Here is a 14794-nt window from a genome sequence, read left to right as displayed (position 1 = left end):
GAAAAGCAAAGAGCAAAGTTTACTTGGACAACCTAAGATGTTTTATAAGTCTTGGGCCTATCCACTCAAGGTTTCACCTGAAGACAAAATGACACACAGCTGATAAGAAAGAAGATTTAAGATGATGATTTATGATTTGTGATGATGGTTTATTACAACACATGACAATAAATATTCTGCACCCAATGACAATTAGTGCCCCACAGCAGAAATGCTGTGCTCTTGAAACGTAACACAAAGTACGGCATCAATCAAAAAAATAAATAAACAGAAAGTAATACAATATTAACATTACACATGGGTAATCAGTAGCTTACTATGCTAAATCAGCACGACAGCTCACCAGAGGTTCAGAGGGTAATTCTAAGAGTAGGTGCATACACATCAAGAAAAAAAGAAAAAAAAATCCCATTCCCAAAGTCTCTTTGGCTGTTGTTTAGCTCAAACTGTAAGAGCTCTACAGTGAAGTGCCAAGTGATAAGTTAGGGTTAAGTTGGATAACCATTTCCTGGTAGTGCAGGGTTACATATCACAGATAGATAGGCTGAAGGAAATGAAAGAAAAATGCCAACCAAATGTTTACAATATAAATGGTCTGATCTGAGTCTGCGGAGTGCGCTGCCTTCGTCCCCTTACCACTGCCACTGGCTATGAGCATTGTTTCAAATGTCCTGTGAACTGGCCACGGACTTGCATCTTCTCAGCTCAAACATTTTGTGAACAAACAAAGTAAGAAGCAAAATACAGCAACCATACATTGTTTTCATACATTCATTCAAAATTCTTGATTTTAGTTAGCGCTTCACAATTAAATAATCCCTGAGTTTGTAGATTAATCTGGGACTAGCTCTACCATGGATTGCTGGTTGATGTTTCTGAACTTGGTTTTAAGATGGTGCAGAAAATTAGCTGTGTCTAATATACTGATGCATGTTCTTGAGTTTGTGTGAGATCATTCTCATAATTTTGTTTTTAGTTTTTAAGACTTAAGTGAAAAGCTAGCACTGGGTTAATGTAGCCAAAAACACTCAAAGATTTTGAGTGTTGTTGTTGTTGACTTTAAAAATGTACCTCAGTACAACAGAGGCTAATGGAAATGTCTTTTTGCTGCTTAAAGCAGACAAAACAAAAGAGCTTGGTCTGTACCAGCTCTATATGGAAAGTGTCCTGAGACAACTTCTGTTGTGATTTGGCGCTATACAAAAAAATAAAATTGAAATTGAATTGAAATCATTAGTGAAAAACTGAACATCTTTTCGAGATGCGACATCCCAGTTACTCGGCCCACTTTGGAAACCATTGACAGAGCGATATGTGAAATATTCTGAGGAACTGTTTTTAGAATGACTCAATGCTTCCTAATTTTTAATCTTTAATTCTTCAATTTCCATGCTTCTAACACAACAAACTAAATTCCATTCTGCTCTGTGGTACTGAGGTGGCAGTAAAAGCCTCAACGGTGGATACTCAATAAACCTCAGCATAACAACAAAAGTCAATAACAACAAAAGTCTAAAACTATGCAGAGATATCACAGAGGGTAAGTCAGTAAATATGTTTTTGGAATATGGATGACATGACCAAGAAAAAGTTCACTTTGTGAGACCATTGTTAGCAATAATTGTTACTTTATAATAAACAGCTGATATAAAAAACCTTCCAGGTTGACAAAAGGATGGTTTAACTCCAAAAACAAAGGAACAACCTTAATCTTGTTTTAACAGCAGAGCATATTTCAGGTAACTCATCCAAAAGCCACTTCTCAGTTGAATGACTAAAACAGAGCGAACTCAAAACTTCAAAGGCAATGAACATGTTGATTTCATACAGTAGACAAGGGTATATTATTAAAATATTACTCATGGAAACACTATTCAAGTGTGTATACATTATATAGTTTATATATTCAGATCAGTCACAAATCAAAGCAAAAATCCGAATAAATGAGTAGAGATGTTTTGGCACCTGATTACTTAAATAATGACCTTCACAGTTTGGCCATTATTAAGAATGAGACACATAGACAAAAAGCATATTCTCATCAAGACATATTCTCTATGTGAGATAAGCACCAAATGATGACTTTGTGATCAGTTCGTAGCCCTCTCCAATCCACACGCTCACATGATCTCCCTCCAGCAAATCAAACAGCTGCCCCACAAACAAACTCCTGGACCCTTTTGGAGTGCATGTGATACTATCCCAGGCCTCTGTCAGAGACACAGTCTTGTTGTACCCTTCATTCCAGTTGTGCAGCTGTACAAAGAATCTCTTGAAGTTTCCAGCTCCATCCTCGACATGGCAGTTTAAAGCAATCCTCACATAGACAAAATAGAAGCCTGTCTCAGGAATCACAATGGCACGTTTCTCATGGTCGTACTTTTCACCGAACATGACATCCCATTTGATGTATTGTCCATCACCCGTATTGCCTGTAGACACAGACCCTGCCGGATAAAATCACACAGTAAATCAGTTAGCTCAAGTTGTGTTTGTCTATTATTTCTGATTATCAATTCTACACTTCTGACCTTGTTGAAATAGCTTTTTAAGAGTCAAATCTTGACATTTTGAAAGTGAAGAAATGCATTGTTGAAACAGAACATCGTTATGTGAGTTTGTTTCCCTTGCTGGCCGTATGCCAAGATCTGGCCTTCATGCACTCTGTTCCAGCTGTTGCAGTGAACCACAGCATTTCACTATACATATCCAGATTTATGTACAAGGAGATTCACCATCTGTTGAGGTGAAACTTGCTGTCAAGTTGTAAAATATTTTCTTACAGCTTGGATGTTTTTCTGCCAGGGTGATGTTTGAATTTAGAGCTGTCCCCCTGAGGCCAGATGTGACTCATGGTTTTATGACATAGTTGGCTTTGCAACATTTGGCATGTGATTGTAATTCTCTGACCATAACTTTTCAAGGATTTGTTCTTTACAGACTGCACTTGATGTTTATTCATCTTCAGCTAAACATTTTGGTCAATACATTTGAATTCATAATAAATGGATAAAATAGATGGGAATTAGAGAAAGATGTCAAAATATAAACTACAAAGATACTCACTCAGAATGTACAGTCTTTGGCCGTTTGTTTGAGGTGTATCTGCAAACAGAGAAAAGGAGGTGAGACAATGCATTGTTCAAAACAATGCTGCTTGCTTGGTCATAATATTTTAGGGAAAGCCAAATCCTGAGTCATGCAACACAAGAATGCTGTCTTAGTTGTGAAATATGAAACAAAATCAGATATGGTATCTGGAGCTTTGCCAAGAAGAGTGGAGAACAGGAAGTAATTACTTGTAAACTTTGAAATCCTCCCACTTCCATAAACAATCCATTTTATTAAACATGAAGTTCATGGCATAGCATACCTGCAGCACACACTTTCTCTTGCTTGGAGTAGGCTAGACTTTGCTCAGCTGTGTTCTAGGAATGAGGTAGAAGGGTTTTTTTTTTTTACACAAGTTTCATCATGAGCAATAACATATTAAGTTAGATACTTTAAATTGTTGCCATTATATGATTACATGATGCCTTGTTGAGTACCCAAAGTGAGTCTAAATGTCATCTTGTTTTTACAGTGATAGCAGCAGCAAAGGGCAAGTAAAATGGGGAGAAATGTGGAAGCCACAGGTTGCATGGGAGACAACTGCTTCATCACAAGCAGTGAACAAATATATTTGGTCGGCTATCATTCCTAGTTACTCTGTGTCCATTGAGATATTCTGATATTATGGTGGACATTGATTAAGAGTGAAATTATCCTACTGTGTACATGCCAATATGCAAGTTTCTGTGAGATTTACATGCTCATCAATCACATCACCAGTAGTTTGGACACTGCTAAAGCTCTCTAAAAAGACAGGAATAACAGCACATGAAGAAAAGGTTTTAGGACTTACCACTTGTCCACTGGTTCCAGAGTTTTCATGTTGCCTTAAATCTGCACCAGTGACAACAATGAACAGTGTCATACATGTGAGCAGCACAAGCAGAGTGATGAGTCTGAGGCACGTCTCCTGTTGCTTCATGTCCCGGCAGTGTTTGATGAGGATGAGCACAGACTCGTCCGGGCTCATATCTATCCCTGAATTCCCAGAGGCAGCTTCCTCTGGCGCAGTGCGTGCCATTAGTTTCTGTCCCATAGCAGCAGGTCTGATCTCTGTCAGACTGTCGGTAGGCTGGTCCTGAAAAAAGCTGTTTATCTGCGAGACATGCTGTGTCTTATATTAGCGGTAGAACAGTGGGGTAGTAGCCAGCCGCCTACACCAAAATCTGGAATTACATCATTTGTCCATTCATGCAGATGGGAAGGGAGACGAGAGAGAGAGAGGAGGAGGAGCACCGATGAGAGTCCCAATTCATGTACAAGGTCCAAAATATGTGAGGTAAGCATCATTTTTTTTTTCTCAAAAATAAATCCCTGCATTTCATTTGAAGTTGTGTTTCTGGTCAGCTGATGAATCAAAACAAAAAGTACTATGCAGATCATTGCGTCAAATAGTAGAAACTACCAGACAAATGTCCAAATCAAGCTTCAAACAATGTAACATGTTGTGAGTGGAACATATTGTGCCATGTCAGCTGAGCTTTTTTGCCTCTGTTTCTGCTTGTAGAGACTGAAAGTCTGTCTGCCCACTCATGAGGATGTGGCCAAGGTGAATGCCAGCTCAAAGAAAAGTGATTCAAATCATCCTTACACTTCACAGACCTTGTCATAATTTACAGAGACGGAATTCGTTTGTTTGGCGTGTAACCAAGTAGAACTCAGATTCCAAAAAAGTTGGGAGACTGTGTAAAAAGCAAATAAACACAGAACCGAATCATTTGCACACAAACTGTGTTTACTGACAGCAGTTTTATGAAGTGTTTCTGAGCCCATGTAGTTATATCCTTCAAACAATTGTGTTCACAAAGTGGCTCCATCCTTAAACACTTGAGCCTTTCAAGGATGCCCCTGCTGTGAATCTGCTAACCTGTGGAAAGTTCCAAACGGCTTTTTTGGAGCATTCCACAAATTTCCCACTCTTTAGTTGCTCCTGTCCCAACTTGTTTGAAATGTGTTGCTGTACCTGATTCAGAATAAGCAGATATTTACAAAAATCAATGAGGTCAATGAGGTAAAGCATAAATATATGGTCTTTGTATTGTTTTCAATTGAGTATATGTCAGAATGATTAGCGAATTACCAGATTCTGTTTAATTTGATTTACACAGTGTCTCACTTTTTTGGAATCATGTAGTAGCAGAACCAGTGTATGGGCTGACCTCATAGCTCTGAATAATTTTTCCTGCTGCTGTGTGGAGTCAGACTAGAAAGTCAGCCGACCCACTGGGAAAACTCAAATCAGATGGCCAGTGTGCCAAAATGTAATGTAAGCATAAAACAACAGTTTACGTAACTCTGACATGTCAAGAGGTTTTGATGACAAGTGAGTCATCGAAACTAGACCTAAAGTCAGAAATGAGTACTACAGCGCTGTCATGAGGGCAAGGCAGCCCAACATTTTTTTCATTTACATAATTCAGGCAGCATTATCGTTTTGGCCACTTGGGGGCAGAGGAGCTCCACAACAAGCTGACAGATGCACAACTGAGGCATTTTAAAGTTGTTACAACAAATGTCTTAGCAAACAGTAGCCTATTGATACATCCAGCAGACATAGAACAACATGATCATTCATTCTGAGTTGTGTTTCTGTCCACTCTCTCTGTTTTGGTCTCCACCACCTCTTACAGGAAACACCTGGCTTGTTAGCTGTTTGACTTTCTTCAACAGCGAGCTTTGTATATCTGCTGTTTGATGCTAGGCAGGTAGCATCCAGTGGTTTTACCAGAACTGATCTGCTAAAAACAGCTTCCTGTTTCTGCTGGAAATTAGTGGTGGGCGGCATACCGGTTCACACCGGATACCGGTGTATATTTTTGTTATGATATGAATTTTTAACATACTGCCATACCGGTGTCTTTGATTACACAACATTCGGAATCCTGCGACTCAAAAGGACAGCCAGGTCGACCTGCGCTGCTGTTGCAGCCCTCCATTACCCTGCAGCCTCAGTTCCTGTACTATCTCTGCAAGGATTGTGAATACAGCTCCATTCATTTCTGTTAGTCATGGCCAATACTGTAGCATTCTCATTCATTCTGTGAAACCTTCAATCTGATCTAAAAAAAGCATAGGAATTGGCATTTGCCTCCATCTGTTCAGCTACAGCCAACATATCTACCAGTGTAGCATGCAAGTTTCCGTTATAATCCACAACGGGTGCTGCCATCTTGAATTAGGCAAAAGCAGTGCATTGAAGTTAAACCACCAATCGAAGGGCAGAGTCCGCCTCCTGACTTTTGATGGATGAAGTTGACATATGTATTTATTTCGCTGCAGCAAGTTATGCTATGGATAAATGATAGTATATACAAAATAAATAATATTAATATTATAAATTGATGAATAAATATGTGAACAAATGAATGACTACAAAGATATTTGAATGAATAAATGTGAGTATGAATGAATGAATGAATAAATAAATAAATAAATACACAAATAAATTTGACATCTATATATTCAATATCTCATTTGTTATTTATAGAAACAATTAAGCATTAATTACATACTGTAATTGTATGTATTCATTTATTTAAGCATTTGTTACATAGTTATATATTTATTGAGTATTAATTTCTGTAATTATTTACTAATTTACTTGAGCATTTTATTACATAATAATTTATGTATATTTATTTTCAGCCCTTAAAACCCTCCATAGCCCACATCAGCATATGAAGAAATCATTGTTGGGGTTAATGCATTACAAAGTAATACGTTACAGAGTACAGGAGTAAGGCATTACTGTAATCATGTTACGTTTGTCTGTAACACAGCTATGTAACAGGTTACTGTTCCTAGCAATCACATTAGTGAAACAATTATGCTATTTGTATTACATACATTATCTGCATAATGGCTGGACAAAAAAACAAAAATATCAAACATGCCTTTTCATGCACATTTGTGCAACAATCGCCTGACCTGTCAAGACTTGCTGGCTAATGTTCACTGCCTACAATAAAGACTATATCCATGAACTTCCACACAGCAGCTCAGTGGAAAGTCTCTTCAGCCTGGGCAGTCTTGTGCTGACTACGAGGAGAAACAGGAAATCTGACAAATGATTTGAGAGACACCCCATCACCACCGCTTTAATGGTAAACACATCAAATAAGCTGGGCTACTCCAGTATAAAGCCATGGTTTGGTGAGCGGGCAACTTGAATGAATTGTTTGAATGAGTTTGCCCTGTTAAATGCAGTTCATATGCCATTTAAATGTGTTTTTCCCCATTGAGTCTGTCATCATCTGTCCTCCTTATGTGGACATATGTAAGGTTTGACATATGTTAACTGGAAATTACATTATGTTTGCACTTCCCTTAAGACACAAAGAAAACTGAATTGATAGTTTTATTATTAGAACTACTGATTAGCTGTTAGTGTTTCGTGGGTGAGAACATGTATGCTGGTTTCCAAATGGCACCTCTGTTGATTTTTACAGTCCCTTAAAGCACACAAAAAATTCTGGAAAAAAAAATCATATTAAAACTACAGGCATACTTGAAGACCATCTGTGCTTAAACTGCATTTCCATTGCACAAGCCTTGAAAAATGTTAATATACTAAAAAGACTGCAAGTCTTGGATTGGTGACATTTCGAACAGTAATCTTTTCTTTCATCCCAGACAGTCACAGCTTTAAGTTAAGAGAAAAGGCATGCAGTGCTGCCAATACCTTTGCTTCAATACTCTCTTTGCTTGCAAAAAATACAGTATTTATCAAATCACTTAATGCAGCCGCATACTGTTAACAAAATGATCATGAAATATTGGTTGGAAGTACATGCAGGCAGACATGCACGTAAGGTCTCTGAAGCCTTCATTTGTTTTTTTATACTGTTTTTGTAAAAAAAAAAAAAAAAAAAGGCACATCAGCGGCAATAAGTTTTAGTTTTTTAAAGCAAAGATCTCTCTATGATGCATCATGCTGGGCATGTTTGGGAGCCATTTTCACCATTGTACTGTATTTGGGGAATCTGACTGAGTAGGTGTTATCCATAGAACTGTATGTGTCAAATTTGTGAGTGCACAAAATTTTGCAAAGATATATTGCAGAGAAATTACAATCATGAAAATAATCATTTATTAAGTGCAAACAAAAATCTGTTCCATGCTCAATAAATCTAATTGCATGTTTATCCACTAAATTCATAATAATAATTTCCCTCACTTAATTTCACTTATTTGCCCTCTTTTAAATTCATTGTTCTATTGCCAACACTTTCAACTAGTTAGTGTTACAATTTAAGCAAAAGGAAGAATTTGAGTTGGACATTCTTATCTGATTTATCTCTGATCAGATCACTAGAAGGATTATCGGTCACTTGGAAAGAACTGGGAGAATGGCAACAGGATGAAATTATTAATGTTGGAGACAAAGTGAGTTTAAACGCACTTGCAGTTTGTCCTGCTTATTTGGCTGATTTACAAAAAGGACTATGTAGTCCACAGCAGTAAATTTTTAGAGAGTACAGAACACATTTTTTGTTTGCTCAAGTTAATTGTTTGCATGCCACCAGTTTCATTATATTACGTGATATTAATTTCTCCACAAAATATAATTTACATTGTGCTCAAAATGCCTACTGCACAATCCTTTACAAGACAAATATAGTGCCATAGATGTCAGGCTTGTGTTTTGAGCATGTGAAAAGATGAAAGGATTGGAACCATGGAACAGATGTAGAGATAAACCTGTTTTGTGTGTGCATGTGTGTGGAATTTGGTTGACCATTTAATTGTTTGGACATGCTCAGTGATAGTTGGTGGTGAGTCTCAACCACTCATCCAGGGTCTACTTGGTATGGTCCTGTACCCAGTTACATAGCCTGAGGCAGTAAGTCTGTGGACTGACGGTGGAGAAGGACCGGCCAGGATGTCTCAGCCTCTTCCACAAATGCTCCAGCCTCTTCTTAAAACTGTAAACTGTGAAAATGTCAATGATGCCGATGAAGTAGCGCTGTTCAGGCCCATCGATGACGTGCAGAGGATTCTTTAAATTGGGCAGTAAACGTCGGTTTTGAGCCCTAAAATCTTGAAGCTCAGCTGTGTCACGGTCTGGCCCTGCATGCTCTGTGCAAGTCTGAAGAGTGCCACCGCCTGATGCATCTCCTGCTTGTGACTGCTTCAAACAGCCGCCATCTATATCACACAAAAGTAAGGTGGAGTCATCTTCTGGGACTGCCCCAGGAACAGCAGCTACGCCTGTGTGGACAGGGCTGGAGCCTGGATTCACAGATCTAAAATGTGACAGGGAAGAGAATGGGTATGAGTCAGAGTAATTAGATGGCCTTACTCACAATTCATCTGTGATGCAAAATGTTCTAATATGTATAGAAAGCAAAGCAAAAATCACATTTATTAATTTGAAAGCTTGTGCTTTGCTAACTGGACCATTCTCACTCACTCCTTGCCCAAGTTCACCAAGCGCGCAACTGCTCGATGCAGCGAAAAGCTGTCATTAAGCCACAGGAAAAAAGGTGTAACAGAGCACAGTGGTGCCGTTGTTATGCTGTGTCTGAAAGGGCCTTAAGTCTACAGCTACGCTAGCAGCTCTGTACGGTTGTACTTAGGTACAGCAGCAACACTGGCATGTTAACATACCCACAATGACAATATACACAGACTGATGTAAATAAGGTTTAAAGTTTTCCATGTTCACCGTCTTAGTTTAACATGTTAGCATGCTAATGTTTGCTAATTAGCACTTAATACAAAGTATCACAGTCTGCCTCCGTTTCTTCTGTCCAGCCACGTGCGTACCAGGCACTTTAATGCCATTCTCCACTGATCCACCAGATGCCGTTGGACTTTCACCCCTTTCACCATCACCTGACTGTTACACCCAGCTACACGCCTGTTCTCATTTCCCTCATCTGCTCTGTTACCCAGCCTACCCTGCCACTCTCTCTCCCTACAGATATTTAACTAGACATTGCCACTCACTCCTTACCAGATTGTCAATCTGCTCTGTGGTTTCATCTAATTTCTTTCAAGCCTTTACCTTCAAGCCCATTACATATTTCAATAATATCCAAGATGGTGCCACAAGCATGGCAGCTAGTTACAGCAGCTCTGACTGCTTTTCTTTGTTGCAGTACATTTTTGTGCTTTATGCATGTTTTTGCGACATCATAGCCAGGACACCTCAGTCCTCCGTTTCCATACTTCTCCTATCATAAACATTTAATTGTTCTAATTAATTTTTAAAAACTTAAATTTGTTCTCTGAACTCTGGCTCTGAACTCTACCCCTGACTGATACCAAACATGCCTTATATTAATTACAGGATATCATACTTAGCAATAAATGAGTGATAGATATTTGTTTATCCAGGTATAAACTGTCAACAGGAAATGTGAAATTGGACCCACATGACAATGATTTGACCTCATTGAGAACATGCAACTATTGAGGCAGTGGAAACTGTAAGGAAACAACCGCTACAAGACACCATCCCAACAATAAAACGACACTCAGACAGACTCTATTGACTCTCCCCATCCACTGGAGCATTTAGAACTTGTCAGCACCCAGTGACACCAAACTGATAGTGTACCAACAAATGCCTTGGCCTCGGACAAGGAACAAAAACATCCGATCGATATATTTAAAGCTTATGGATACCTTAATTGGACCTTTGTGAAAACAACTACAAGGTCATGGAAGAAACCCAACACTGCAGGTGGTGAAGAACAGAGCAAATGAGTCATCATTCCATACATATCTGGAGTATCAGAGAAACTCAGGAGGATTTTCAACAAACAACGCATTCCTGTGTTTTCCACATCTAAGTGGTTTCAAGAAGCATGATAACAACCCCACAGAGGTCACATACCCAGGACCTTCCACCAGTCAGTCAGAACTGAAGAAGACCCTTGGATGAGAGACAAAATGTTGTCAAGTTTCCCAATGCAAATTTCAATTTGCACCATGCGCGACCAAATCCCTGCAAAACTAAGCCTCAGCCACACTTTATGCTGGTGTTATTTAGCGTGATAGCATAATACATCAGCATGGTACCACATTAAATGAAGATGGTGAACATGGAGACCACTGTACCTGCTAAACATCAGCATGTTAGCATGCTGACGTAAGCATTTAGCTCAAACACACCACAGTGCCTACATTTAAGAACAGCCTCAAAGAGGCTATCATGGCTATTGACCCATAGGCACCATTAGGACAGGATTCATGTCTCTAGGGGAGGTGCAGGTTAGTGTTTTTAATCGCATCCCAACTCTCGAACTACACTGTTCATGGTATCTCAGGTAATTAATCACAGGACCACAGGCCACAAAAAGCTGAAAAACCCAGATGTGAAAACAAAGGAAAACAACTTAAAGATACTAACTTTTTGGTTCTCATGATGAGAGTAGCAAATGAGAGACTCTGGTGGCGTTCATCCTGGTGTAAGGGCTGATGGGCCAGAAGAAGACTGTAGTCCAACACATTGAGTCTCCGGAGGAAGTGTGTGTCAATCTCCACCTGCCGCAGGAGCCAGGGACGCTGCTGGTCTGCAAAGACCACACAACATTAAAATTCAAACAGAGTATGTTCATATATGAATATAACCACTGGTATCTACACACATCACTGGCATTGAATTTCTATTTGATCGAGATTTATTTTAATTCGATGTTTTTACATGGTTCACTGAAGATAAAGGAATGCATTTTGACACAGTGTTAGAAACAATACTGATTGGCCTGAGGGTTGTGCAGTAACACTACCCTTACCACTTTTACCCGGCTTCATATGACTCAGACAACACATCATATTCTGTTTCCTTACCCAGAGTGATGAACTGGCCTTCAAAATTGAGGTCTTTGAGAACTACAATAATCTGACTTCCCTCTGGTGCCGGCTCTGTCCAGCGACTCACCTCACAGCCTTTAATGTCATACCTGGCAATACAAAATACACAATTTCTCTGAGTTGTAAGGGGTACTAAACAAACTAACACTAGTCAAGGTCAGGCAGCATGCTATTAGCAGTAGCGAGGAAGAGCAAGGACCACATTAGCATCTGAATGGACTGAAGTGATATTTACAGGACTCTGACTGGGTGTCACATCTGGAATGCTGCTCAAAAATTACTTCCTCTGTTTGTCTCACATGACTTCTACACAGGATTAATGACTTTTGTTGCTGCTGGTGGACTTGTGTCTCTGCTGTTACTCCTATATTACCTGACCCTGACACTAGTGTAGCCCAATTAATTCCTGAAGCCTTAATTGTGGGATTTCTTTTCTAGCGAGTGACTACTCCTTTACCTGGCTGGCTTAGCTAGTGCCAGGTTTGTTTTTAGCCTCACTGCTTCACCTCACTTCTTTCTCTGTCTTCTCACTAGATGGTGATGTCCCAACCACCATGGACCTCACATTGTACCAGTCACCCTCTGCTTCCTGCAAGGCTAGGGGTCAGCTCGGCTCCTATGACCAGAGTCCTTCCTGTCCTGCCTGTCCTACTGCCACACTTTTGAACTGTCTACCCACACCTCCTCCGGGGGGTCTGATCTCTTTCAACTTGGCTGCTACTGTCAGAAGACCACTGCTGAATAACTCATCTGGCTACCTGCCTTCTACTGTCACCTCAGTGCAGCGTCTTCCTGCAGTACTCATTGTTAGTACATCTATGGTCTGGTATGTAGCAGTACATGGTGGCCAAACCTTCAGCAGCAACTTGCACCTTCATGTGGTGCCTGCCAGGAGGACTTACCCACAGCCCTGCAGCTGATTAATGTTCAAACCCTGCCTGACAGTCATCATCCATGTCAGCATAAATGACTTAAAAAAAGAAAGGTCTGAGATCCTCAAAATGGATTTTGTGCACCTTGCACCATACTCTGTACACAGGAAAACAAATCGTTCTTTTCTTGTCTGCTCGAGGGTTACAACAAGAACAGAGATACCACCTTTGTTGAAAATTTGCTGCCTTTTTAAACATAACTTAGCTTTTTAGACCCCATCCCTCTCAGGTTCATGCCTTTTATCAACCAACACTGACTTGACTTTATACTCCTGAAATGTTTTTATCTCCTAACCTGCATTGAGTCCATCTGATTGTATCTCCCTTACCTCAGTCAGTATTCCTGCTAGGATTATGCCTAAAGCTAATAACCACTCCTCTACACAATCTGTGTTTTCAGATGCTAGGTCAGGTAATATCATTACAGTCTGCTATAGTCATTCCAGTCCAGCTAAGACCCTTATTCCAGTTGTCTTTGCTGATTGCTCAGCCTGTGCTATTTAGATGAAGTGTTTCTTACTTAATTATATCAGACCACACAAACACCATAATACTACTCATGTTTTGAATTTATGGGGACTTACCGCGCATTGATTCGATCATCTGGATAAAACACACTTTGCATAACAATGAAGTATTTCTGCAAGTGAAAAAAGAAAATGTGCTATATTGTAATGATTTGAAACATTCTATATTTGTAATGCCACATTGAACAATAACATAATTTGATTTGTACCTTCCGTTTGTGTGGGATTTTGATCCTGTGAACACCTTGAAAAAACAGTGAAAAATAATTCAGTCCAGTGCAAATTATCTGCTAACATTTATACATCTAGCAGACACAGAATAACATTAGAATTCATTTTCGTCATTTTTATGGCCACTTGATGAATGGAAGTCCAATCTTTGCTTTCCTTTTAGCTCTGTTTTGGTCTCCAATAACTCCTGACAAATATCCAGCACTTAAGCTGCATAATGATCCACTATGTTCAACAGCTGGGTGCTAACTTTGTTTTTTGTGCTGAGCGGGCACAGTGGGCTTATCAGAGCTTTTTCACTGACAACAGGTGGCTGCTGGAAAATATGCTGAAATAACAGTGAGGGCCAAAATCACATGTAGACACTGTGTCTCATGTACGCTGCCACAGGAAATATTAGATTCTACACAGGACAAAGCTGACAAGAACTGCATTAATAACTTATGCTGACAGAAAATCAAACCCAGATGATACACAATAATCAAAGGCAGTGGTGAAAAGTAACCATGTACACTCATTCAAGTATTCCACCTAAGCACAGTTTTGAGGTACTTGCTTGAGTATTTACACTTTATGGTAATTTATTTGTCTTCATGCTAATTTATAATCTGCACTTCTTCTACTTTAAAAAAGTTTAAACCAGTGGTTCCAAATCCTTTTGGTTTATGGCCCCTTATATCCTCCTGACTACCAGTACCAGTTCAAATTTGGCCTCTGTGGAGGACATTTGTAAACCTGACTATCTCCCACCCACTGCATACTACTGAATTAACTCCTTTTGCTATCTACAGAGAACATTTAGGGCTTTTCAATGATACCAAATGTGAAGGGGTGGGGCTTCGGTACCTTTCTCTTTCTCATTAAGGGAAATGGCGTCCATCAGCGCAAGTGCATCTTATGGCAAGAGGAAAAGTAAGAGCATAATACTTTTATTGAGCAAATTTTGGCTTGAAATGTTGGCATATTTTAGACGATATACAGAAATATTTCTGTCACAGTGGGTACACCCAAAGTCTCTCAAGAGAGAGACACAAGGAGAGCGTGCAAAGTGAAAAGAAAGAAGGAAATATGTCTTTGGTGAAATGAGACGTCACATGAAGCAATGTCTGATTGTGATGATGGCGGCAGCACATCACAGTCGCTTTCTGCTGTTTCCTCTACGCGGACCTG

At 39.5% G+C, this 14794-nt stretch overlaps 1 protein-coding gene across 1 annotated transcript in view; it reads right to left on the bottom strand.

Moving 5' to 3' along the window:
* Nucleotides 1-6580: 6580 nt before the first annotated feature.
* pip5kl1 (phosphatidylinositol-4-phosphate 5-kinase-like 1) overlaps nucleotides 6581-14794 on the bottom strand; it is a 32378-nt gene continuing 24164 nt past the window's right edge. Inside the window, exons 6-10 of the mRNA XM_070988962.1 lie at nucleotides 13603-13637; nucleotides 13451-13506; nucleotides 11911-12023; nucleotides 11471-11633; nucleotides 6581-9356 (exon numbers count right to left, since the gene is read on the bottom strand). Coding sequence (XP_070845063.1) covers nucleotides 8912-9356; nucleotides 11471-11633; nucleotides 11911-12023; nucleotides 13451-13506; nucleotides 13603-13637 — 812 coding nt within the window. The 3' untranslated portion in view covers nucleotides 6581-8911. The remainder of the gene's footprint in view (nucleotides 9357-11470; nucleotides 11634-11910; nucleotides 12024-13450; nucleotides 13507-13602; nucleotides 13638-14794) is intronic.

Source organism: Chaetodon trifascialis, chromosome 20 (assembly GCF_039877785.1).
Source record: "Chaetodon trifascialis isolate fChaTrf1 chromosome 20, fChaTrf1.hap1, whole genome shotgun sequence".
In the NCBI taxonomy this organism is placed as follows: Eukaryota; Metazoa; Chordata; class Actinopteri; order Chaetodontiformes; family Chaetodontidae; genus Chaetodon; species Chaetodon trifascialis.
This window is presented reverse-complemented; position numbering and strand designations above follow the sequence as displayed.